Source organism: Furipterus horrens, unplaced genomic scaffold (genome assembly GCF_987537825.1).
Source record: "Furipterus horrens unplaced genomic scaffold, mFurHor1.1.pri manual_scaffold_13, whole genome shotgun sequence".
Lineage (NCBI taxonomy): Eukaryota > Metazoa > Chordata > Mammalia > Chiroptera > Furipteridae > Furipterus > Furipterus horrens.
In genome coordinates, this window is record NW_028327183.1 from 15,083,861 (window position 1) to 15,110,293 (window position 26,433).

The 26,433-nt window shown below is 54.0% G+C and overlaps 1 protein-coding gene across 2 annotated transcripts in view; it reads right to left on the reverse strand.

Annotated features, from left to right (window-relative positions):
* Window positions 1-26,433, reverse strand: part of SMPD3 (sphingomyelin phosphodiesterase 3) — a 79,399-nt gene that overhangs the window by 3,677 nt on the left and 49,289 nt on the right. The window contains exons 2-7 of one of the 2 annotated variants that reach the window (XM_090260369.1): window positions 23,092-23,165; window positions 9,090-10,612; window positions 3,861-3,936; window positions 3,574-3,729; window positions 1,928-2,017; window positions 1,504-1,567 (exon numbers count right to left, since the gene is read on the reverse strand). In XM_090260369.1, coding sequence (XP_090116495.1) covers window positions 1,504-1,567; window positions 1,928-2,017; window positions 3,574-3,729; window positions 3,861-3,936; window positions 9,090-10,400 — 1,697 coding nt within the window. In that variant the 5' untranslated portion in view covers window positions 10,401-10,612; window positions 23,092-23,165. Of the gene's footprint in view, window positions 1-1,503; window positions 1,568-1,927; window positions 2,018-3,573; window positions 3,730-3,860; window positions 3,937-9,089; window positions 10,613-23,091; window positions 23,253-26,433 lie in introns of those variants that run through there. The other variant, XM_090260370.1, reaches the window with a different exon arrangement.

A 26,433-nucleotide genomic window follows, 5' to 3' on the forward strand; every position in this document is an offset into this window, starting at 1 on the left:
GTGGCTACGGTTTGGACCCTGTGCTGCCTAGAGACTGTGCCTGAGTCGGGGACAGAATTGCCTGTCTCTGCTGCAGAACAGGGTTCTGCTCTGAGCAAGTAGGTCCTGTTCGGGGAACTTGGTCTTTTCAGTGCATCTCAGGGACCCTTTTCTTCTGGAAGTCCCCAGAACCCCATGAATTGTTTCAGGTCAGCAGGGTGTAGGAGGGCAAGGAGAGCACCCAGGCCCTATCCCAGGACTGGACTCTTGTGTCAGGCTGTCCCTGAGCAGCTGGGCCAACCCTCTGAGCCTCCATCTCCTGCTCTGATACAAGAATGATTTCTGTGGACTCCAGGACACTTTGGGGACCAGGCGTGCCAGAAAAGGAACAACATGGGATGTGACTGTCATCCTATTTTTCAGAGGAAGGAGACTGATATGGGTGCTGAAGTGCTGTCAGGGTTCTACACGGAGGCCAGGGTGCTCAGGTGGGGTGTGACACCCTGGATCCGGGTCTTCTGACTCCCTGTCTCCCATCTCCTTCCTGCCAGGTTTCCTGTGGCATCTGAGTACCAGTGGGGAGGAGCCTTCGTGTTAGACTGTTGCAGAGGTCAGGTGCAGGCCAATGTTGGGGGCAGAGTAGCAGCCACTGAGAGGCTCTGGACAGGTGGAAGGGACGCTTAGAGAGGCACAGCCAGCAAATACGGGTTTCTACAAGGTCTTTATCAGCCTTGAGATAAATACACTAATGAATGCAGAACATCATTACATCTCAGAAATATAATTCATTTCTGTCCTTTGCCTTTGATAATTAATTCCAGCATCAGTGATCTGAGAGTTACTGATAGTCATTTTTTAATCATCATCTCATAAAAAGATAATTTTCTCAGCATAGCATGATGTTTCAAATTTAGTCTGTAATCTAATTAATTGGCTCAAATTAGCTGCAAGGAGCCATTGCTGTGACTCTGTGCAGTCTCGGGCTGTGAATTATAAATTGGTTCTGCCTCTAGCTTCTCAGATGTCCTTTATGGAAGTGTCACTGGGTTCAAGAATGAAGTTTGGTTGGAACGGAGCTGTCTGCTTTGAAAATGACTAGCTTACGTTAGCTCTGCCTGTATTTATATTTGCTTAATGGGTGGCTACCAGTCCCCAGACTCCCTGGAGCAGATGCTGTTGCCAGAGCTCTTTGGCAGCCCTCAGCCTCACCCTGGAAGATTCTGGTGCCTTTTCCTGTGCCCAGCAGGGCCCCGGGACAGGTGAGGGCTCAGGTCTGGACAGGTTCTTATAGAATGAGCCATGACTCCAGGTGCTAGGGAACGCCACCTCAGGACCCCAGGCTTATGTGGGGGCCTCTCCTCCACCCACCCCCAGCTTCTGTCCCTGCAGCTCTCAAAGGCTTTCTTCTCATGGATCTGTGCTCTCTCCTCTGCCTGAATATAGCAGTCTCCCCACAGCTGAGTTAGGGCTGGGTGCTCAGCCCAGATCTGGGAGTTGCCTACCCCACCACAGCGGGGTGCTTACTTTTGTAGATTTTCAGGGGTGCTCACGTCCTCATCGTGGAGGCCAACCGTGTCCAGCAAGGTACCTGGGGACGAGGGGGTGAACGTGGTCATTGCAGGTAGGACCCAGCCAGCCTCGAGGAGGGCTGCCTCCCTGAGGCAGGAGGGGGTGGGTGGGCTCAGGCACCTGCTGGCCTGGGTGTCTCAACTTCCCTAGCACTGGGGTTTTGGGAGCAAGTCCTGGAGGTCCCTCTGGGAAGCCTGTGGGGAGCCCAGCCTTGGTGCACTGTCAGGTCTCAGCATGGTGGGCTCAGAAGTTGGCAGTGCCCTCCCCTGGCCCAGCCACTCTCTCTCTGCAATTCCCTGTCCCCTGCCCCAGCTCCCCTCTGTCTGCAACCCCCTGTCCCTTGCCCCCCTCTCCCTGCAATCCCCTGTACCCTGCTCACCGATTGCCCACGGCTTCTCCTCCCCAGGCCCCAGACGGCAGGGGTCCTTGTAGCGTGTAAACAGGGAGTGCTGCTGCTCCAGCTTGTCATCTGTGTGAGGGGAGAGAGGCAATGCTGTGGGTCTCATCTGGCCTGTCCTGGAAGGCTGCCTGCATCTAGTCCTGGTCCAGATGCCACCAGGTTCCTGTCCCTCAGGTAGCCCTCTGGATAGGGTCTTTGGTTCATTTGTCACTGGTTTTCTGTGTCCTTGAGAATCCCCTCCCAGCTCCAACCCCCACTGTATTACAGCTTTCCTTTGGTCTGAGAATAGTAGTCATCGTCCCTCTTGGGCTGCAGGGGACAGTGATCCTGAGGCCTTTCCAGATCCTGTGGCAAACCCTGTGGGAGGCTGGCTGATGCTGCCTCACCTGGGACTCCTGCCCTTCACAGACCTGAGTGAGGAGTGACTCCACAAGGCTCTGAAAGGAAGGTGGCCTGCCCTGGATTCCAGTTTGTCCTGCTAACTCATGAAACCAGAAAGACCTTTTTGAGACCCCAGGAAGGAAGGACAGTCAATCAATAGGGCTTGACTAGATCAAACCCCTCCCAACAGCCTCTTCCTGTATGTGCTGGGTCCCCACCCTGACTTAGGAAGATCCTAGGAGCACCCAGCATTTGGGGCTGGCATCAGGCATGTGACGATGAGGGCCTGCAGGGCTGCAGTAGGGAGGATGTATGTTCCATGGTGGGCACCCTGCTTCCCTCAGACCCTTGAGTTGCCACTGTTGTCAAGGGCTGCATCCCTGGTCATGAATAGACAGAAACACCCATCACCAGGTGAGGGCACCACCCTCTTCCAGATAGGACCTTCAGGTTTTCTGCCCACCCTGAGGGCTAGGGCCTGAGCTCACAGACCCATGTCACCCACCCATCCTCAGTCTCTCCTGGGGCTATGGCCAGGGTGGAAGGAACTCAAGAGCCACAGGTCCAGCCAGTCTCTCACGCCCAGGAAGGCTCACAGCTGCCCAAACTCCCAGGAGGTCTCTGGGATGAGCATGATCATCTGATTCATGATCAGTTATTTAAATCAATTATTTGAAATTCTACCCATGGCGAACTTTTAGTCTTTTAGCCTAATGGCTTAAAGCATGATTTGCAGGGTTCAAGTCCCAGTTCCACCACTTTTTTGGCTGTGTGACCTTGGAGTAGTTAGTTGCTCCACCTCTCTGGGTCTCAGTCATCCTCTTCCATACCATGTGGATAAATACAGTGCCCACTCTTAGGATTGTTAAGAGACTTAAATGACACAGTTGACCCGTGAACAGCCATTAGAATTGTGCCTGGTGCAAAGTAACAGCTGAATAAAGGCTTGATGAGTGGTATTAGCTGACGTCCTTAGTCTGAGTTTCAGAGGCTCCAAGCCTCCCTGTTACAGGTTTGTTTTTAGGGCATCCTTTTGTCACTAGCGAGGAGGCCTCTGAGCTTTCTAGGTAGAGCGTGGGTGCTTCTCATGCTAGGATTTCTAGGGGGCAGAGAAATCATAGTCTTGCTAATGTCCCACCCACATGCTCACAAGGAGCAGGAAGTTCTTGGAGCTGCCTAACTTAAGTGGTGAGCTCCCACCCTCCCCCAGTAGCCGACCCGAATGGGGAGGAGCCTATCCTCACCTGAGGAGCAATTATCAAAGTTCAGGTCTCCACAGACAATGTCAAATGCCACCAGCTCCTCAGGGTTGGCTGTGCTGGACGAGGAGGTAGATTTTCGGAAATCAGCCAACCATTCTAGAAGCATGTCTAGCTGCTCACACCGGATGGCACTGTCATCTGTGGAGCAGAACCACAGAGACCTGGTGATGAAGCTGTAGCCAGACCCCAGCCAGGACATGGCTGATCCCACCCAGCCTGCTGGGGAAAGATCCCCCACCCCCAGAAAAGTGCAGGCCAGCAGACCCTACCTTCCAGGGCATGCAGGTGTGTGCAGGTGATGTATCCAACAATTCTTTGGTCCTGAGGTGTGCTTCCCACCTGCACCTGTGGAGTAACAGGCATGGTATCAGTGAGGAAGCCTATAAGTTGTCATTGCTGTGAGCACAAAGGGACACTAGTAAGGTGGAGGTGCCTCCAACACCCTAGGCTCGGTTGGAAACTACTCTGTCCAGCAGAGGCTTCGTGACCATGGTGGAACAAATTTACCCAGGACACTATTATGTCTGGGGGAAGGAAGGTGGCTGCCTCTCTAGTGGAGAATAGCGATTAGACCTCCTTCCCTCATGCCTTTTATTGAGGAGGATACACATGGGAGATACAAGGTCAAAATTCTTGAGTCATCAATAGCTTTTAGGCTGACAATAACAGATTACATGTACGAGTACAGAGGGCACAGTGACCAGTCTGTGTCAGGATCTATCAAACATCTTGATGCCACACTGGCATTAGGTGCAAGGTTTCATACATTTCTTGCTAGAGATTGTTTATGTTATATTAAAAGATAAGCAGAGCAAGTTCTAAAGCATAATAAGCATTCTTTAAATCCAATTCCCACGGAAACCCTCTGAGTAGCTTTCAGTTATGTTCCACGTTCAGCCTTTTGTCGAGACTTAAAGACATGATTTCATGAGAAGTCACATCATCTGCTCTTTGGCCATGGTCCCTGTTAGCCCCCCGATCTAGGGTAATGGTTGTGGCCTGTGTCTCTGTGGCATCTGTGTTATGGGCTGGCCCCAGGTGCCTCATGGCCTCCATCCCAATCCAGTCCTTCTTCCACAGTGGCCTCTTCATGCTCCACTCTCCCCAGACCTCTGTCGTTGCCCCACTGTTAACCTTCACCAGAGACGGAGTACCTAGGAGTGGAGTAGGGCCAGGGGCACCTCCCCGGCTCATTGCCTAACTGCAGATGACCCTGGCAGGTTGTCTCCACAGGTTGGCCTAATGAAAACAAACAGCTCAGTTGTACATTAGACAACTCCAAGTGGCCCTCACTGGTGACCCTGATGCAAGCCTGAGCCCTTGTTAGGGCTGTGGGGGCAGGTGAGGGGCAGCCAGCCACGCAGCCTGCTATCTCCCCAGGGCCTTGTCACTGCATCCCAGGACTGCCTGTGGGCACCTTTGCCATGAGGCCTGTGGTTTGACCCTTCATCCTCTTCCTCTCTGGGCTTTCCTCCCGCCTGAGCTTCAGCTGTGTTCCCCAAAGTTCACCAATCCACTCCAGACTGGGTTTTCTATGATGACAAGACCCCAGACCCTGGAAACTATCCAAGGAAGGTGACCGTAGAGGCCAGGTCTATGGGTAGTGCAACAGCAGGGCAGGTGCACCTGGCACCTACCAAACACAACTCTGCCCATCCTTCTGCTAAGAATGGCCTGAACTCACCACTACTGCTACCATGTCATGGGTCTATTCCGAGAGCCTCCAGAGGCTTCCATCCCTGTACTGTCAAAGTCTGGTCGGCATTTGTCTCCTCCACATGGGCTTTCATGTTATCCAGCGCCCTTAGCCTTCTGCAGCTCCTCATCCCCTTTCCCACCCAAATGGATGCTCATCTCCTTTCTTAGCGCCTGGGGTGGCCGTGGAGGGGGAATACATGTCTGGTTACTTGATAACGAGCCATACGGTCTAGATTTGGGGCTGTTTATAAACACACATGTTCAACGTTCACTTTTTGCTTGTATTTTAGACCCAAACCTTGGTCCAATATACCCTGAATCCCCGAAATATCTGAAGAAATCGCATACCACTGATGCGCCCTTTTGCAAGAATGGTGTTAAAGCTACAATGCCCCCGGGAGGCCACACGGTGGCGCCCTCGCCCCGGTGTTCCTCAGGCAATGACGGCCTCTGTTCCCTTCTCCGTAATACTCCAGTTGAGAGCACCCCTGCTTAGTGCCTCATGGGCGCTGCCTTGCTAGAGCCTTACATTTGTGAGGGTTATACTGTAATTAGCCGGGGTCACGAGGCTCCAGTGGCTGAGGAGAGTTCAAATCAATGTTCGCTGCCCCGTCCCAGTTTCTCCTTGAGCTCTGTGCTGCTTTCTGAGCTCCTGGTGACTCAGCCGGGCTTTTCACCAGCTGCCCGTTCAATGGTCTTAGACGGTCATCCCCCACTCCCTCAGCACTTGATGTCGTCTGCCTGCGCTAAGTCCTGGGCAGGGACAGGGGACAGGTGCAGAGAGGCACACCACTCAACCCTGCCACTGAAGAGAACCCATCCGGAGGAGGCACAGTTCACGGCCATCCGGCCTCTCCCTCGGCACTTCCACAGGGTGCCTCAGCTCCTCACCCACTTCCCCGTTCAGCCAGCCTGTGAGCTCCCTGAGATCCACTTGATTATCGCCTGGACGTATTGATTTCTGGCTCGAGCCCTCAGGAGCTGCAGAGGCTAGTGTTTCTCTTGCAAAAACAAACAATCACACTGAGAGGTGGTGCCTCTTAATCCTGGTGGGCAAAGACTCTCAACAGAGCGGGGCCTAGAGCAGGCTCTCTCAGACAAGAGGCAAAAGCGAGTCCAGTCCCTTCTCGGGCCATTACGGCAGCAGGAAAACATTTCCCCAGGGATCAGAAGTGCCACAGGGCAGGGCTGGACAGGGGGAGCCCTGCCAACGAAGGGAGCTTTGCTTCCACAGACAGCCAGAGCAGCACAGTTCCAGCCCTAGGACACCTTCCTGGGCTGGACTGTCTCCTGAAACCCCCTTTGTTTCATGTCCCTACGCAGGAGAAATGGGTTCACTCTTGACAACAAAGATGAGCTAGGTTTGCTGTGTGCTGGGCACAACTGGCTCCACTCTTGAGGGGTTCTGTCTGATAGAAGGGACCGGCAACAAGACTGTTGGGGACAAATGCTGAGGAACCCACAAAGGGAATGATGGTTCGTGTGGACAGCTGTCGAGGAAGGCTCCACAGAGATGGTGAGGCCAACGTGGGCGGGACCATGACAAGGAGAGCTGGGCTGCAGCCGAGCTCAGGTGAGAGTGCAGGGCCCAGTGAAGGCTGGGCTTCTCCCTGAGGCAGCAGAAGGGGGGTAATGGAAGTCATACCTGGGACAGGAGGGGGGTGAGTTGGCAGGGGGAGGACACCCAAAAACACGGTGGACACAGGAATGATGGCATGATAGTACAGCTGGAGACATGGCAGGGAGTGGGGGGTGGGTTCAGAGGTACCTGGGAAGTGAAATTAATTACCTGGATGGATTGGATGGGCTCAGGACACAGAGAGGGGTCAAAATGGGCCCTTCCGGTTGGGGGATGGTGGAACCTGGGGGTGGGGCAGGACCAAGGCAGATTATGTGTTCCATTCAGGAATGAATGGAACTGTGTCCAGGGGCAGTCAGACACAGAGCTGGAGGGCTCAGGGAAGAGATCTGGGCTGGGACAAGTGTGAGACCCCTCAGCAAGTGTGGAAGTGGAGGCTGTGGAATCACTTTCCTGGGGCACATGCTTGGGCCAGCCATGGTGACCACTTAGAAATGAAGAGCACTGGCCAAGTGCGGTCCCCCTGCTGTGGGGACTGCTCAGACTGAGAGCTAGGCAGAAGCAGCAGGCCTGGTGCTGCCAGACCTGCCAAGGGTGAGAGAGAAGTTCCAAACTGGGTTTTATGTGAAATATCTTAATTTTTAAATGTTGGGCAAGGCAAGGAATATTTTAATGGTGTGAACCAAATTAAACTTATCTGCAGACCAGTTTTAGACCCAGGAGGTAGAGGGAGCATGGGCATTTAATGGATGGGCAGGCAGTGAGGAGCCTGGAAGGAATGGCCAGAGAGATGAGAGAAAAGCCCACGATGAGAGGCTGTCTCAAGGACACTGTGTGACCCTAGTGGGCATGGTGGTTGAGGTGACAGACCAAGGAGGAAGATGAGTAGGCGATGTATAGGCTGGGCGCAGGATCGAGGGGTTCCCTGGCCTCTGAGCCATCTGTAGTAAGGTGGTTGGGAGGGAAAGGGTACAATCCCCCCTTTCCCTGAACCTGACAACATGTTCTCTCCTTCCCCAGAAAGTTGCTGAGGTGAAAATACATCCATGGAACAAACACTGATGGACCATATGCCAAAATGGGGAGGCCGGCTCCCTGTAAGAGGAGTGCATTCAATTTCAGCATCTCAGACTGTGAATGGAGAGCCAAGGACTCCAACTCTGGGCCTGCTGAGCCACCTAAGAGTCACCGAGCACCTGGAGTAAGGGCCTGGGCCCTGGATGCCGGCCCTGGCTCCGGCTGTCTCCACGCAGACAATGAACCTGGGCCCTGCCCCCCGGCAGGTGCTTGGCCTACACGCGGCACTTTCCTGGACAGGCTGTGTGCAGTCAGAGCTGACGGCTGGGGGATGAGAGCCTCCCCACACTGGGCTTCCATATTCACCACACCAGGTACCCCTGCCTGCTCTCATGGACCCCCTTCTAGGGGGACCTGAGAAGTCTTGAGGGAAATATGGACAAAACCCATACCTACCAGCTGCTGCTTCTGGGTGCAGAAAGCCTTGTTCTGTATCAGCTGGCCAAACAATGCTTTAGAAAACTCTGGAAGCACCAAGAGCAGTTTTTGGATGGAGAATAAGAAGTTGACTCTTAGAGTGCATCAGGCTCAGTAGAAGATAATGCAAGATGACCAAATTACCATGGCCTAAAAACTCCTCCAATTACATCCAAATTAGCAGAAGTAATTATGATTCACTTTAATTAGTGACTGTGGAAGCGAAGCCTTGGGCTGGTGGGCAGAGAGCCTGGCATGGCAGCTACATGACAGCCGGGAGGGTTAGGGTGTTTGAGCAGTGAGGCTGGTGTGGTAATGGGCCCAGGACCTTCAACCATTGGTTTTTTGTCGGTCTTCGTCTTGTGAATGTCCGCCCCCCATCAACCCCATGCCATCAGCGTCCGGCCACCTTCACCACCAGCACTAGGAGCACCTCCCAGGCCTCACTACTCACCGCCAACCCTGTGAGTAGGCTCCACATTGCCCCCACTTGACAGATGGGGAAACAGTGGCTCAGAGATCTGAGGAACTTGCCCAAGATTAACCAGCCAAGTTGGCTCTTGTCCCTGCATTCTTATTTCCCTTGTCCCTGAGTTGGGGGCCCTCTGGTTCAGCTCCATGAAAGGCCTCATCTGCCCATAGACCTCTCAGAGGGTAAGGACCTCCAGGCTACAGCCCACCTCCCATACAGCTCTGGGACCAGCTGGCATGTGCCCAGACCTCCTACCTTGAGAAACAGTGCTCCCTTTGAGGCCAGGCTGTCGGAGCCCTTCCCGTTGGGGTAACAGTGATAGGCCACATCCATGATGGGGTAGCGGCTGGCAAAGAAGAGGCCACTGTTGAGACACTTGAAGCAACAGCCACCTTGGCAGTGGCAGCAGCCTTGGCAGCCATAGACCCCAACATCATACAGGATGTACTCGAAGTAGCCATGCAGCTGGTTTTTTAACTTGGTGGCCGCCCGCTTGTCAAACACCTCCTGCAGACACAGGAAGTCCACATTGGCAGGGAAGAAGGCCGAGATCTCGTGGTCAAAGGCCTCATCTGGGTGCCGCCTCTTGCGCGCAGCTGCCTTCTTCACCATTGAGGCCTTGTGTGGGGCCTTGCTGTAGATGGCACCTGGCTCCCCACTGCCACCGTCCAGCCCGGCTCGTGCCTTCACCAGGGACTCTCTGGAAGCAGAGGGGCTGCCCAGGCTCCCCGAGTCCCCATCACGCTGACTGTGATTGGGCGTCTGGCCCCTTGAACCCCCGCCAGCCCCGTTTCTGGCCTGGCCTCCAGGGGCAGGGTCATCAGCTTCAGGGTGCCGGCCCCCCTCGTCGCCACCGATGCGCAGGATACAAGCATTCTCAAGGCTACCACAGTCAGCAGAGTCCCCAGAAGCCGGGCCGTTGGCAGCCTCGTCACTGGGGTGACGCCCACTGTTGCCCTTGTATTCCACAGAGGCCGTCCTCTTAATGCTCCCAGGGACAGCCCGGGCCACGCCATCACCCTGGGGTGACACCAGGCTGCTGAAGCTGGCCGCGCTGATGGAGGTATTGGTGGGCGAATCGATGTAGATTTTTATCTGGGGCCGGCTCGCCCCATTGCGGATTCGGTGCCCTATCTCTTTGGCTCGCACTTGGGTGTTAAAAACATTGTTGTGCCTGGCCAACGAGTCGGGGAGGAGGCAGACGTTGGCCGTGGCGAAGCAGAAGCTTTTGCCAGGACCTGTGCCCTTCCATTCACTGAGCAGGGCTGCCCCGCCGGCCGGGCTCTTGTCTTCCAACCAAGAGTAGGCGTAGGGCCTGCGGGCGCACTGCAGGGGGCACCAGAGGAGGAACCCAAGAAATGCAAAGGGCAGTGAGGTGACCAGGAGGCCCAGGTAGATGGGCATGAAGAGCAAGATGCAGAGCAGCTGGCTTTTCTGACAAGGGTCAGGTATAAACAAGGCCAGGAGCCGGTCCAGCAGCCAGTAGCATGGGAAGATGAGGGCCCAGGACACAGTGTGCAGGGCAGACAGACAGCTATTGGGAAAGGGGGTCGTGTACAAAACCATCGCAGCTCGGTGGGCGCCGTGGTCGGCCCTACTACATGTTGTCCGTGGCAATGCAGGCACGTTCCTGGGTGGGGTGGATGAGTGGGGAGCAGGTGGAGGAGGGGTCACCTCCTGGTGAGACGTGACTCTGGGTGGTTGGTGGTGAGTGCTGGCCAGCCAGTCATGGCTCACCCCAGTGGGCCATGCTAGGCCACCAAGGCCTGCTGGCGAACCTGCAAGACAGAAGGGAAGGGGACTTTTATTCATTTTTAGGGGGCCAGATTGGATGCTAGGGCTGTTGTCCCCATTCACCCTGTTCCTGCTTCCTCTGACATGAGAAGGGCCAGAGAGGAGCTAGCAGGCTCACACGGGGTGTCTGGGGCCCAGAGCTGTCCTGGCACACTTTGTTGGCCTGTGTGTGTTAGGTTCTCTTGGGGTAAAGAGCTTTGTGACATGATTGCCTCTAGCTAGCCATCTTGATCTTATAACCTAATTGCTTGACATCTGGCCCAAGATTTCAGAAGAGCACGGCTCTGTGGCCGTTGGGTAGGCTGGCTAGGGATCCTAGAGGATGCCTGGGCCTGATGCTGGTCTTGTGTCAGGGGGTCAGCAGGCAGCAGTGGCCTGGGGTGAGCCTGAGAGGAGCCTCAAACCATAGCCACCTATCACTGAGTATCCACCAAACCACAGAGAAAGCCACCAGAGAGTCCTAAGGTAGAGGGCAGTGTGTCTGGCAGGACCCCCGAGAGAAGGGCTCCCCGACAACCAGGCTCCCATTGTATCCCAGCCTGCAGCATCAGACTGCTTCCACCGTCTCACACCCCCTGACCCCTGGCAAAAATCCCACCTGATGAGGATCCTTACTAACATCCAGAATGGTCATACTACCCAGTTATAAGGGACCTTGATGCCCTCTGCAACTTTTGGAGAAGCTCTCTGGGGCTTTGAGGGTCTGGCCCAAGCTTCTCCCTTAGGCTTCCAAGATGCAGCTCCGGGGATCAGCAGAGGCCCAGAGCTGCTGGAATGAGTCCACCCTGGTGCCCTTCTCAGAGCCGGTCCCAGGGCCCCACCTGGGAGAGGTCACCAGGTGCATTCATTGTGCTGAATGTAGAATCTACAAAGACAAGAGTGTTTACCCAGCCTCCAGGGACCCGCAGTGATGGTGCTGTGGTGAAGCTTGTAGGAGCATAATCCAGAGTTTTCATCACCAGACCAGCTGGCGGAGTCATTTCCTGCTCAGTCTCACCGACCCAGCCTAACTTCTGCCCTGGCTCCTTTGGGGTGGTGGGGCCCTGTCTGTGTTGCCATCCATGCTGGCTAGGGAGGTGGCACAGGTGGGCTTGTCCTCCCTGAGGGGCACTGTCACATTGTGTCAGGACACAGGCTTGGCTGAGCCCTGGTTGTGAGGACAGTTCTAGAGAAAATATCTGGGAGGAGGAGAGGGTCTTTTCTGTCTATGCCAGGCTGCTCTGAAAGCAGAACTTGTCCATGGCCTTCGGGATGGCCAGGGCTCTGTGATGGATCGGAAGTGAATGTGGCCTTGCTTTTCATATAAGGCTTCCTGAGAGAAAGTCCCTAACCTGTTCTCCCATGTGGCTTGTCCCCAACACTGGCTAATCAGGGTTGGTATTTGCTATTAGCTGGGACTGGCTGGGGGGTGGGGGTGGGGGGTCGGTGATCTCCCTATTCAGCTGTCCTGTGTCCTCCTCACTCCTGCTATGCCCCCTAAAACCCTTCTGGGCAAGTTCCTTCCCCAGCTCTGCCTACAGTGGCAGTGAGTGGCCAGGCCTGATATTTCTGCCTCCCCTGGGCTGCTCATAGGAATGTTTTTGGTCCCCATTCAGGCATCACTGGGTTAGGTGGCCCAGGGGGCCAGCAGGCAGCAGTGGCCACCATGGCAGTCTTCTAAGATGTGGCAGCTCCGAGCGCCCCAGTCCTTTCTGCGTGCCATGCTAGCCTTCACAGCTGCCGAGTCCCCCTGTCCAGAGCCCCTCCCCTGCCCCCCTTCAGTAGTGTCTCCAGGTGCTGTCCCCGCGTGCTGCTCCCGCCCGCAGCCCCTTACACAAAAGGGATTGCTACCAATGGAGCTGATTTTAAAGCTCTGTGGGTAATTATTCTGTCTCAGTGAAATGAAAGGAGGGTAAACAAACAACAACACATTAATTAGTCTGATCTACACTTTCTCCATGAAAGAGGAGAGCGAGAGTTAAATATTGGAGGCTGGCAACTTCTCAGTGAACCCCAGAGTCCTTGCAGGGGTGGCAGGGCAGGATGCGGGCACACAGGCGCCCAGACTGCTTTCCCTGTCAGTCCTTTCTCTTGCCTGTGCCCCTTGGCTGGGTGGGCCATCATGGGTGGCCGAGCCCAGGCTCTGTCTTTGGCAAAGAGGGCCTTCCTCTCCGCCATACTTTGGTTCTCTGCTTCCCTGTCCTGGGGGCTGGCACTTTTGCCGAGCACAGTCTACCGTGGCTATCTGATGGGGCTGACAGGTCCCTTGAAGGCCATATGTGCTGAGCTGTCACAGCACACACCCCCTCCCCCCACAGGCTGGGCTGCTCTTTCGGGTTCCTGTTTAGAAGCTGACAATTACTCTGGGTTTATCCCTTGTCAATCCTGGTGTGTGGCTTCCAGAGTTGCTCGGGAGTCCCAGGTGCCCTCAGCTCCTCATGATCACTCCTGAGCCCTGGGGTTAGTGTGTGTGGGGTTACCCAGTGCCCCAAAGGAAGGCAACCTCTGTGTCCTACAAGTGGATACCCTGGACTCACCCCCTCACCCTGCCCCATTGTCCCACGCTCAACTTGGGCTCAGGCTGACCTGAATGAAATCCTGACACTGGAATCAGGCTTGCTGAGCCTCTGTCTCATCGTCTATGACATGAGGGTGGCAATCCCCATCTTCCAGGGTTGTCATGCTATCATGAGGATGAAAGCTGGACAGGCCACTAAGGTGGCTGGCCCTGACCTGGCTGGTGTGGCTCAGTAGATTGAGTACTGGCCTGCGAACCAAAGGGTCGTCAGTTTGATTCCCAGTCAGGGCACATGCCTGGGTTGTAGGCCAGGTTCCCAGTTTGGGGCATGCGAGAGGGAACCCCATATTCATGTTTCCCACTCTTTCTCCCTCCCTTCCCCTCTTTCTAAAAATAAGTAAATAAAATCTTTTTTTAAAAAGTTAGCTACAATTAGAAAAGAAAAAAAGATGGCTGGCCCGGTGTCCTTCCTTACCTGCTACCTGCTTGACCTCTCCTCCCATGAGCTTAGCCCCTATGTGCCCTGTTTGCTCTCCCGGCCTGTGGGTTCAGTGGAGTTTGAAGGTGGTACAAGCTGGTCTGTGCACTATTCTAGGGGCAGCGTGAGTCCACCTGCCAAACTCCCAGGCCCCTGACCCAACGGGCCTTTACCTCCTCAGAGATGCTGTCCACTCTGTTTAGGTTGGAGCCCCTTCACTAACTTGTTCTCCTCTCTGCAGTGAGACTGACTGGGCCTTACTGTGACAAGGAGATGGGCCATGGAGCCAGGACAGACAGAGGGAGAGGTGAGCACCATAATTTGCAGGTGGACCCAGGTGGAAGGGGAACTGGCCCAGGGAGGTTTGGGAGCCCAGATGACCCTAAATCTAGAAGGGAATGAGAGAGTGCTTGGTCAGATCCTGGGAAGGACCTGGGAGGTGACAGGCCCAGCCACTCTGGGGTAGACACGGGCGTTGACAGCAAGCAGCTTCACCCTGCAGTTGCTCCTGTGCGTTACTGATGACCTGCAGTGACCTGTCAACACTGAGACACCTTGTTGCTAACCTGTGGCCTGCAGCCACCGCAGCCTGGGAAGGGGGAGTCTTGGACCGCTCAAAGGCCCTATGCACTGTCTTGAGGGTTCCTGGGCCAGCTGCTCTGCCATCCCCTGGGGAGGGCATCCTTAGAAATGGGGCCTGGCCAGGTCTGGTCCTGTTTGGGTGTCGAAGATGGAGGGTAGGGTGGGTTCCCAACAGCCTTGTGGGCAAGCTGCAGTGGGCCGAACTTCTACACTGTATGCCAGATGACACGGGCACCAGGACAGCCATGCCATTTCCCGTCTCCCTGGGAAACGGCCCTGGCAGGCATGCTATACATATGACTTCCTGTACAGAAGCTCAAAGGGTCCTAGGTGGGAATTTGAATTTCTTCTACAGTGGGAAAGTGAGCAAACCCTTAGTGCTGCTGGCTGAGGCAAGCCCTGGCTCCTCTGGGGAAGCCTGCATCATCTTTCAGGATCTCTGAGCCTGGGACAGCTAACTCCTGGGAAGTAGGTGAGGGTCAGGGGTTTCCCCGTGTGAGGCTAGGGTGGGACCTGTCCCTCCTTCAAGGCCCTTCCATCTGGTCTTCGTGTCTCTGAGCCTTCTATCGAGGAGCAGGGCTGGGAGTCCGGGAGCAGAGGGACCTCCTCCCATCCTCTTTGTGTCACTGGCTCATGTCTAGCAGGAGCTGGGCCAAGCCCCAGGTTTCCGCAGGAAAGGCCGTGAGGATTGCTCCAATCCAATTACCGGAATGTGCTCACATCAGCTGGCAGCCATGAGATCGGCCATCCCATTTCTGCCTGGATGCCTGCCAGGGAGGGTTGGCATGGCAACATGAGCTTTGAGCTGCTAAAACTTGAAGTCAACTCATAGCTGGGAAGACAGAAAGAATGACTGAAGAGACTGCCCTTCTGAGTGATGAGGGTCATACAGATCCAGGCAAGTCCCTTAAAGTCACATCCCAGAAGCAGAACTGGGGTCTGGGGTCTGGCATGACATGTGCCACAGTTGACTCTCACCGACACAGCTGTGCCAGGTAAATGCTTATCACCCTTCCATTTGCAAAACACCTGCCTTCCCTTCCTTGAAGCCCTCCCCAGCTCCCCTACCGCTCCTATGCACAGTCCCCAACTGTCCCTCTAATCAGGCATGTTTCTGTTTGCACATCAGGCCATCATACCCCTATGCCCCCCCACCCCGCCTTCTGCCTAGGAGCTCCCAGTGGAGACTCAGGCACCAACACAGGCCCAAGTCCTACCCTGCTCCACGTCTGGCTTTGGCAGACCCAGTTTTGTTGGCCCCACTCCAATCCAAAAGGGCAGTGAGCTACACCAGGCCAGTCAACACCATAGCCCCCCTGACCCCAAGCTGAGTGGTCACATGACCCAAGCACTCCGTGGAGTTTGCTGGACCCCTCAGCAAAGAGGACTGCATTTTCTCTGAGACAGAAGCACTAAGAACCTGAAGCTTCTGGAGCCTTCCTTGAGAGTGAATCCACTTCAGAGGAAAAAACCCTTAGGGCTGGAAGAAGAGAGGCCATGTCAAGGTGATATCTTTGAGCTCCATTTTGCCTGTGCCTGAGGCCAACACAACTCCTAGACTTTCTAGTTAATAAGTCAACAAATTACCCTTTTATTTGCTCTAGTCACTACCAATTGCATTTCTGTCACTTCCTACTTGTCTAATGTATACCAGCTACATGATCTTCCTAAAACTCAGTTCTCATCAGTTCCTCTCCTATGAAAACCTCCTGTGGCATAGCCTGGCCTGCCCACGGGGCAAAGGGGGGCCTCCCTCCTGAGTCCTTGCAGGCCCTTCAACACCTGGTGCCAATGGGTTGTGCTCAGTGCGCAGCCCTCAGCGAGAGCGGTGCAGACATTTTGAACACAAGCTCTGGTGTCAGATGTGCTGGGCAGGCCCTCCTGCTGGATACTGGACACGCTGCTGAACCGGCCCTCTGAGCTGCGGTTTCCTTGTCTGGTAAGTGTGCATAAGAACACTCTCTCAGGTAGTCAGTCAGAGGTGATGAATGGGCTGCACTCAGCGCAGTTCCTGCCACATCTCTAGTAATATTTTTATTACCACTGCCGCTGCTGTTAGTTTTCTTGCTGCAAAGGCCCTCAGGACACAGCTGGAGCCCTCCAAGTTTCCCCCTTGTATAGTTGGTTGCCTGACTAAGAAGGCACCCTGACTGCTATCCCGGCTGAGGGGCGAGGGTGGTGCAGGGGATGCTGGGGCCTCCGTCTCTTGGCAGAACTGTCTGCTGTGGGCTGTTCATGCAAGCCCAAGTCACAGGCTTCTGCAGAAGCCAGGTGCAGGCAGAGGGGCTATAAAATTTTCAGAGAAACTTTCCATGGGATCTATTAACGCGTCACGTGGTTTCTGAGAATAGGCACAGGCTGTGAGCAGCTCTGCGGCACTCCTTCAATCAGTCAGCCTCGGCGTTTCCATGTCAGAACTCGGAGAGCCCAGATTAAGCTGATTCTTGCGTGACTGGAAAGCAAATCTCCAGCCAGGTTGGAGGCACGTATATGTGGCAGGGATGCCCAAACCAACCTGATGTTTAAAACGGCAGCACCCCTAGGTTCAGGACCTTGTGCTGCAGGCATGGAACAGCTGCCCGGAGGGCCTGGGCTCCATCACAGGAGGGGGCTGAGTTTGAAGATCTGACTCCCCTTCCCTCTACTGCCTGCCATTCCAGAATCATCTATTGGTGACTGAAAGGGTGGGGAGCATTAAGGACAGGATGGATGGTGGCTGGCCCCTGAATCCACACCTGAACCATTTTGAGCAGCATCTCTCACTCCCATGGACCTTTTTATTTTATCCAAGAACCTTCCCATAGTCAGATATATCTGCTGTAAGCTGAAGCCCACAGGGCTCCCCGCCAGTCCTATGCTGTCAGGGAGGTGGAGCCCAGGGTGCTGGGAGACAGGAAGGTGAGGGCTTCTTCCACATTGAACATCAGGTCTGAGATCCCTATGTTCACAGGGTCTTCTCCATATGGGCAGCACCAGGGCAGGACTGGAGCAGGCATTTGCGACCACCAGAGAAGGAATTTTAACATCCTTAAGTGAGGTTCAAATCAGGAGGTCACGTGCCGACAGCTAAGCATCTAGATGGGCACGAGCCTCTCACTTCAAGTGCTCTTAGTCTTCCCAGGTGCTGGGATCTGTGCCTTCACTGAGCCTTGCAAATTGCCATAAGCAGGGGATCATGGAACTCCCCAGCAGGTCACGTCACCTCCCTCAGGTGAGCTCTGTGGTATCTCTGCGTAACTGACTGAGTGCCAGCTCCCAACATGCTCCCAGCTGGCCAGTGCCACCTCCACCCTCAGGAGAGACCTTTCTAGGGATGGAGACCAGGAGGAATCTTGCTTCTCTCAGGTTCTGCTTTTGAGGCTTCTGTTCCAGCCAAGTCCCTGCTTCCCTGACTTGAGGGCTGATGTTAATGGTTCATGAGCTGAACAAGGCTTGGAACATACTTTGCTTAAGAAGAAATGACAACATACTTTCTGTGGGAGTAGAACTTTAAATACACGTCCATACAAATGGTATGATTGATGCAGACCCAGTGTTCAGCTGCGTTTCAAGTACAGCATTTTCTCTTGGGATGGATTGGCTGACTGAGTGGTGTGTAGGCATTTCAAGGCACCAGAGAACACAGATGAAGACAACAAACCTTCCTAAAACAGAACAGACTTGCTAAAATTCTTCTGAGGGGAATCATTTCACATTTGGCCTTAAGTTTTCTATGCAAAGAACATTTAACAAACTGAGTCCTAGAGGAGAATTTATGCAGAGATTAAAAAGCAAATCAGTGCAAATGAGTAAATAAAATCAGGCAACAGCATCTCACCAACCCTCCCTGCAGCTCTGGGTAGCTCAGCCTGAGGGCCAGATTTCAGGACCAAGGCTGACTCTCACTTACCACTAAGGGCGGAGGTCCTTGTCCTAGGACCTTTCAGAAACCTTGGACCACGGGACACAGCTGTACTGAGGTCCTCCCTCTGCACATGGTACCACAGGAGCCCTCAGCTCAGAGAACCAGCTAGAAGACCACCTCCCCTTGAGCCAAACCATGAGGGTCTTCTGGGCTGTCCAGGGCCTGCTCCAGAATGTATAATGGGAGAGGACGGGGGGCTGCTGGAGCCTGCTGCTCAGGGGAGTGAGACTTAGAGCTTCATCTGCAGGAGACTGAATTAGATGTTTGTCCACAGCAAAGACCAGTAGGGAAGAGATAGTGGGGGTCTAGAGTGCCCCAAGATCCCCTAAGTTCTGCCACCAAACCTGCCTTCCAAGGGTCTTCTGAGGCTCTGGGTTCCAGTTCACCCCTGCCCCTCCATAGGGGTAGCCCTGTCTACACCTGCTCTTGGCTGTTGAATCCTACACTTTTGAAAAGGGTGACAAGGACTCTTGCCTCTGGTTGTGGAAGTATGTCCCCAAATTGCTGGTATCGACATGCTAATGAAGACAGTGACACATCTTCATTCAGGAGTGACTAACTTAAAAGAATAATCATGCTTTGCCTTTGTAAAGATACGGGGTAGACTTTTACTTTTTTTGTTCCGATCTGCCTCCACCCCTAGGATAGGACTATTGTCTCATTTTCTTTGGTCCCTGGAGCAGCTGGAGCCTGCTTTCCAGGCAGGAGGCAGGATTGCACTTTCTGGTCCCCTTGTAGTTGGGTAGATCCTGTTACTAGCCCTGGCCAATGGGCTACGAGTAAAAGTGATATGTGTCTGCTGGGCCAGAATACTGAACAGCAGGTGTGAGACCTTCCGGAGCTCCGTCTCTGCCACATGCATCTGCAGGGTTTGGGTTGGTGGCGGTTCTGTAAGCCCGGGTCCCAGGTTGAGGAAATGCTAACTCACATGTAATTGGAGTGAGAAGAAAACCTTTGAGATAAGGCACAGCATAACCTGTCCTCTCCTGACCAATAGATGAAGCTTCTGATTTGGCAGTTAATCAGCACAGTTACCAAAAATAAGCCTTATTAATGGACAGCTCTCGAGTTCCCAGGAATATAAACAGAACTAACTTCCAGACCCAACTCTCTTCAAGAAAGATCTTCATTTTAAATGGTAATAGTGATGTTCCTCTGCTCTGAATCCTGCTTTGTGTCCATGGTCCTCAGAACCATGAGGCATCAGGGGACCAGAGAGTTAATCTTTTAATTAGAAGAGGCCATGACTGGTGATATAGGTAGCAAAATAAATCTGTAGACATGGGGAAGTAAATCCATTGGAAACTTTTCACAGAAATCAGTGTATGGGGTTGATCCCAGAGGCCAAGCAGGGCCTGCAGTGGATGGGCAGGAAGGAGTGTCAAAGGTGGACTGGAGTGGACCGCAGCTTGAGATGGAGTCAACAGACTATGCTTGCTATTCTGGGGTCAGCTCTGAGAGGCCAGGTGTGGTCAGACACAGCGAGACCACGCTGGCTGACAGGCACGCCAGGGCTGGCGAGGGGAAGGGGCCGGGCTGGGGGTGCTCAGGGTGTATTTCCTATGAGCCAGCTGCAGCACTGTGATGGCAAGGGGTATTTCACAGCAAGGGCCATGACTGGGGGCAGGACCTTTGCTTTCTGGGTGTGTATGTTTGAGTGTGGAGGTGTTCTAGAGGGAATGGAGACAGGAAAGTGGTAGGCTGTGGGTGGAACCAATAGTGAGCGCCGGAGGGTGGTCAGATGGAGCACCCGAGAGCTGAGAACAGGCACTAGGGAGGCAGAGTCACTCCGCAAGTCCTGACTGCCAGGCCACCATGATTGCCGGATCCCAGGCTGCAGGCCAGAGGGAGACTGGGGTGGGGGAGAGTAGCTGCGGAAGAAGGGCCTGAGAGGAGGATGGATGCATTCACTTATGTAATTTAAACGCTTACAATGTCTGTGTAGCATCCCACCTGCACCACGAAGACCCAGCTTGCCTCAGGCAATGAGCCGAGAAAGTCTAGCTGCTGGCTGGGTGTGCGTCCTGCAGTCTGGGAGGGCTGAGTGATCCTCTGGCTGGCTGGGGGGTCTAGACAGCCACCCAGCCTGAGGCTGCCTGCGTCTCCCCTACTGCTGGACAGAAAGAAGGTGGTCAGTGTGTCTCACCAGGTTTTCTGGTAAAGTTTTGGAAATAAAATGAACAGAACAGAGGTCAGCACCAATGAGGAAACAGTCTGTGTGGTTTCAACCAGATTTGCCTTAAGAAATAGGCCCAACAGGAGGCTTAAGCTGCTTGATCCTCATCTGTCTCTCAGCTCTCTGCCCCTTGGTCCTGGGCCACCTTCCTTGTTCCCTTCCTGCACTTGAGACTGCTTCTTCTCAGAGGCCCTCATTGTCTGCTCTTCCCCTGCCCACCCCTTAGGAGCTGGACCTTCTCTTGCCTCTTCTCTCTTTCCTCTGTTGATCTCCTGTGAGCCACCTATTGCCCAGTGAGAGCCAGCCCAGGTATCTCTCCTGATCTGTGACAACATAAATTTGATTGACAGCTCTTCATCTTCCCCTAAAAATTCATTTTTCTTCTTCTACTTCTCCAAAACCAGCTGTCTCCTGAGCAGTCCCAAGGCTCTGCCCTCCTCCATACCCTGCCTCCTCCCAGCAGCCCTCTGTTCTGCCTCCCTAGCCCCTGTCTCTATTCCCGTGGCTGGCCATGCTCAGCCCAGGCCTCACCCTCTCCCCGCTAGATACTGCAGCAGCCACCATCTGGCCTCCTTGAGCTGGCCTCTCCCAGGCAGCTGGAGGGATCTTTCTACACTGCACATCAGACCACATTGCTCCCCTATTAAACTTTTCAGTGGTCTCAGTTGCCCCCAGGAAGATGCATCTGGCAGAGAAGGAAGAGCAGGGAAGGGCAGGCTAGGCCCAGCAGACTGATGACTCTGCCGCTCTCCTCCTTCTGGAGTCCAGGGCCCCTGACCTGCACAGTCCCCACCATGCCCTGCTAGACCTCCATGCCTTTGCTGGGGCTGTTCTCTGTAGCCCTCATCTGTGCAAAGGGATAAGGCCTCAGCAGAGGGGCTTCAGGTTTGGAAGTCATAGTGATGGTCACTTCACCAAATCCCAGCCAGGCCCCAAGGATAACTAGAGACCTTTGACTTAAATGGGCCATTTCTCTCTTGGCAGCTGGCAGTTCCTGTGCATTGTATGTTTGCAGTCTGCACACCAGAGACGTGGCCAGCCCGTCACATCTTCAGATCTACTGAGCTAGAGGCTGGACTGAGAAAGAGGAGGCTTAAGCATTGTTAGTAAATTTCTCCCCTCAAAACAAAAGGAGAGAGACTTTTATGTCTATGGCCCTCTGGGGTGTCTCTGCAGGCCCAGGGACCATGCCCACAGGGCCAACACCAGCAGCCTTGGTGCTCGGGGAGGCGGAGGTGGGGTGCTCACCCAGCCACTTCAACTCCAGTCCTGGGAAGGTGCGTTCTGAGTTCTGTGAGGCCTGTGTCCCCTTGCGGGCACTCAGGATTTTCTCCTAAGCCTAGCTGTGTGTGGGGCACATAGTGGGCAGATATTAGGAACCCCAGAGGACTGACTGACAGGTGTCAGCCCTGCCCCCTGTAAACCTAGAGTCCAGCCAGGGGAGCTTTACAATCCAGCTCATCTGGGCACCAGCAGCCTGCTCAGGACTACACACTCCCTGCCTCCTTTTCTTTCTCTGTCCCTGTGAGGTGGGGACACAGCCATGAGCCAGTCCATGGCAAGAACATGAGGGAGATGAGAAATAAGCGTCAGACAAGCAGAACTAACAGATCCACTTCTTGGGGACATCTGAGCAGATGTCGCACGGCACATGCACCCCAGAATGTGCTCTTCACACTGATGGTGCAACTGAACTGTGCGGCCACCCCTGTGGGTGCTGTTGACCCCACTGACCCCATTTACATTTGAGAAAACTGGGACTCAGAGAAGTAAGTGACAGTCCCTGGGAGGGGCAGCCAGGCCACCTACCTCCAATTCTCCTTTCCTCTCTACCCTTCTCAGCAAGGCTGAATACGAATGATATACAAACATACACAAAATATATAAAAGAGCACTGTCCAGCACCAAGGCCCCCCAACTCCAGGTCAAGTTCCTAGGGAAGAATAAAAAATCCCCCGCAATATCTCCCTTGTTCTGCTTGTTTTCCCTCCTCAATTCCCACAAAACAAGATCCTCACCACTTTTTTTCCAGTCCCTTGGAGGTGAATTTGTCACCCACTCTCACTGAGGCCTCAGTGAAAATCCCAATAATCTCCCTCCCTCCCTGTGGACTATCGGCCTCATCCACCTCCTCTTTCCTTCCATCCATTTCCCATCACCTTGGACCCCCAAAACTCTCTAACCGGCCTGGCAACCCAGAAAACATTTAATTTGCCAATATTTGAGAGAGGGGAAGTTCTTATAATGGTCTTGCTGTCCTGGCTCCTGGACTGAGGTTCCCCATGTCAGGGGGTTGCTAATTTCTGCTGTTATTCCTGAGAATGGCCCAACAGTTTGAATTATTCCTCTGGGCATTCAAGAGTAGTATTACTTTAAAGTTTCTGATGTGTATGCCAACCTGCTTTCCATCCAAGCTGTTTGAGAGGCCTGTTTCATAGCATCCTTATTTTTAAAAAATTTATTGGGTAATAATATCTGGTTCCATTTTCCAGGATATTTAAATTGTAGTCCTTCATTTTTGTGAGGTACTGCCTCAATCCTTTTTTTATGTATTGAAGAAGTTCGTATTTTCTCCATTGATTTGGGTGTGTTAGACATACCCCCTTTGCTGGCATTGTATTCCACAGGAGGACTATTCAAAATAGGGCGTAACTGCTGGCCCGATTGCTTAACCTAGAGGTGTGTTTTCAGACATTTTAACCAAGCAGCAGAATCTTTTATTAAGTAATCTCACAGAGCACCTCTTTATATAAAGCATTAATAAGTAGCCTATGAGGGGAGGCCTGGAGCGCCATCCCCCACCCCTTCCAGAAGCCCCTGTCTTACCAGAGGAAGGGCCTCTGGGACCTTCTTTTCCTTCTGTCTGAGGACGGCGTCACTGTCACTGCGGAGTCAAGGACCTGAAAGGAGATGATCAGCGGTTTACAGAGGTGCCTGGAACTCAACCCACAGCTGCGCAGCCCAGCACAGGTGAGCCGGGTGCGGTGGCCCAGCGGCCCCACCCGCACTGCAGGAGGCACTGCCGCACCCTTCATGTCGCCTAGGAGAGGGTGTGGGCTGTGCTGTCCCCGTGGACTTTGTGCAGCTAGCGGGGGTGGGGATGGAGTGTTGTGTGACAGACTCGGACAGGCAGGGGGGCCGGTGGTGGCAGTGGAGAGAAGTGTTGACAGATGGGGAGGACTCTACAGGAGGGAGGGAGGAGACCTACAAGTGGACCCAGGCCAGGACTCGGCCCTGCGGGGTGGGGGCCGGGGAGAGGCAAATTCAGAGCCCCAGCCTGAGTTTGATCTGATAGGTAAAGCTAGGACAATCGGAACTCTCCCCAGGAGTTTTTTGTGACCTCATCCTTGCAAAGATACCTTGAGTTGGGAGAAAACTGAACCCAGGCCCAGGAAGGGGGACAGTGGCTCCCGGGGCTGGACAGGTGGGAGGGGGAGGATGTGTGTGGAGAGGAAGAACCAGAGGCATTTCGTCGTAGCAGGTAAGGGGGGGAGGGAGTAAACAGGGCTGTGGAGGAAAGGCTCAGAGGGGACACTTTGTGAACCCAATGGGGTCTTCGGAGGAGGTGGTGACCAGGGACGCTCACTCAACCGGAGGATCCACTGCCCAAAGACACTTGTGCCCCAGTTGGTGGGGATTCTCTGTTCTCTAGCCCAGCCCCACCCTTTTAGCTCTGATCCTGACCTCAGGTGCAGCCCCACCCCCTGATTTCTGACCCCAGACAACCCTCTGAGCTCCCCTTTGGCCTCAGATAAAACAGCCATGGCTCTTCTGTCCAGTCCCAAGTCCAGACGCAGACTTTCCAGCTGCATCCTTGGCACCTGGCCCGGACCCTGGACTCAGGCCCAGAAAGTTAAGCTCCTACCCCCTCACTCCTGGGCGCAGGCCCCTTGCAGCGCTCCTTGGCTCTCTACCTTCTCAAGCCAGTTCTGCCCCCGGCCCACAGTCCTCTTACCACCCTCACATCCCAAGTAGGCCAGCCATTACTCCACAGGGCCTTACTGAACCATTCCCCATCCTTTCTGTACACTTACTTTTTATAAGTCAGCCAGTTATTATTTCAGAAAAATCTGAACCTGGAGTCCCAGCCCCTCTGCCCCAGGCCAAAGATGTTTGCACAAGCACTGGAAGGCATGTCTCCTCACTTGGCAAATAGTTGGCACCCTCCTGATTAGGAGTCCACATAGAAAAGCTCCAGTGAGACATGTATTTCAGTCAGCTGAATGGTCTTGGGAAAGTTATCTAACCCGTGAGTCTCAGATGCCCCCTCCTCTGTAATACTGCGGGGGGGGGGGGGGGTGTCGGTCACTACGGGGTCTTAAATGGCCCTGGCCAGGACCAAATGAGCACGGGTACTTGATGTTGCCAGATCAGAGTGGGACAAGGAAGCCAGAGCTCCTAGGTCCTTGCTCTACAGGAGGTGACCTGTGTTCCCCTAAGAGCCCTTGTTTCGATGTGGGCACCTTGGCTTATTTCCTCTGAGTTAAGCACCTGGTAGGCATCTCTCCCCACCCATAACCTGGGGAGGCCAACCTGCTGAGAGGTCAGAGGGAAACTTGCTATCCTGGCCTCCAGGGGAGGCCCTGTCCCCTGTACCTGGGGGACACACCTGCCAGAGTGACAGCCTGCATGAACCTCTGCCCTTCACCCTCTTGCTGGGCTCACCTGACCCTAGACCATAGGTTGGCAAGCATCTGAAAAGTGGATATGGAAGAGGCAGGCCTCTTCTGAGCCGTCCTGGCCTGTGTGACTCAGCTCCCCTGCCTTCTCAGAGGGGGAGGAGCTCACTCCTCATCTCTCAGTGAGAAGTTTGTCAGAGGGTCTTTGTCCTCAGACATTCCCTAAATGTCCCCCAGACTGTCCCCCACCAGCTATATAGCCTCCTTCCTTTACCAGACTCTTTCCAGGGGGAAAAAAAATCCCCTGTGTGTTTTTTCAAAATAGAATTAAATGACAGGAACTAACTGTTTAGGGAGGGGTTTCTGAGGGGAAATGGAATCTCTACAACCTTGAAATTACAGGACCTTTTCTTTTCTTCAAAGAAAAGAAAAACATGTCAGATCGTTGATATTCTGAGCCAGACCTTGTTTTGAGATATGTTCTCCTCTGTCCTTTCACAAACACAGCCTTTCTCCCTCTTTGAAAATAAGAGCGCGTCAAGTCAGGGATTAGAAATGGGAAAAATTCAATCAAAGCCTCCCTCTGCCAGCTACACATCTCAATACACTCCCAGGCGAGCAGAATCAGCTCCCGCTACAACCCAGCTCAGCATCATCATTCAAAACGCACCGGTAGGAAATGATGAAACAGAAGGACCTTTCATCCCGAGTGAGCGAGGCCTGCAGCGCTGCTCTCCTAGCTCTGGAAGCTGGCGGTGCCTGGGCTCAGTGGAGTAGGGGCCTCTTTCTTAAATAGGCAGTAGGAGTGGGGCAGGGCAGGCCTGAAGGGGGCGGGAAATCGGGCCATTTACCCAGCACAGCAAGGCAGTGTCCATGGAGCCAGCCATGGTTCTAAGCGCATGCCTGCTTGCTTGTCCACCAGGGGCCTCAAGCCCACAGGCCCCTAGACCACAGACCAGCACCTGGGGTAACCCCTGATGGATGTGCAGCTCCAAGTGAGACCACGTTCCCAGACGCATGGAGCTTTTGCTCCATGTTCCCGGATGCCTCTGCCTCTTCTGAGATGCAGCCTGGGCAGCAGAAACAGCTGTGGACCTGGACCGACGTGCTCCCTAGACCAGTAAGTGGTGGCCTCAGGCCAGGCATTTCTCCAAGCCTCAGTTTCTACTTTCTTGAAGTAAGAATAATGACACCGACTTTACAGGTCCAGAAATATTGTTTGCAAAGGGGCTGGCACCTAGGAGGATGATTTATTTATCCATATGGTAGCGCTGGGGCCAGGTGCCTTCAGCAAAGTTCAAGTGCAGAGAGTTTTGGTAACGTAGGCTAAGTCACACAGCCCTCCAGCTGAATGTCAGGGTCAGACTTCATGCGGACGTGAAACTAGGCTGGGGTGGCAGAAGTCCCTTAAGGTGAGGGTGGGAGCAGCTGCTGGCCTTAGGGAAAGGTCTTGACTAAACTCTGGTAAAGGAGTTATCTCTAGACACTCAAAACTAAGGCAAGGGAAGAAGCATGGTTGAACAGGCATGCTCAGATGGCCTGTGTGCAT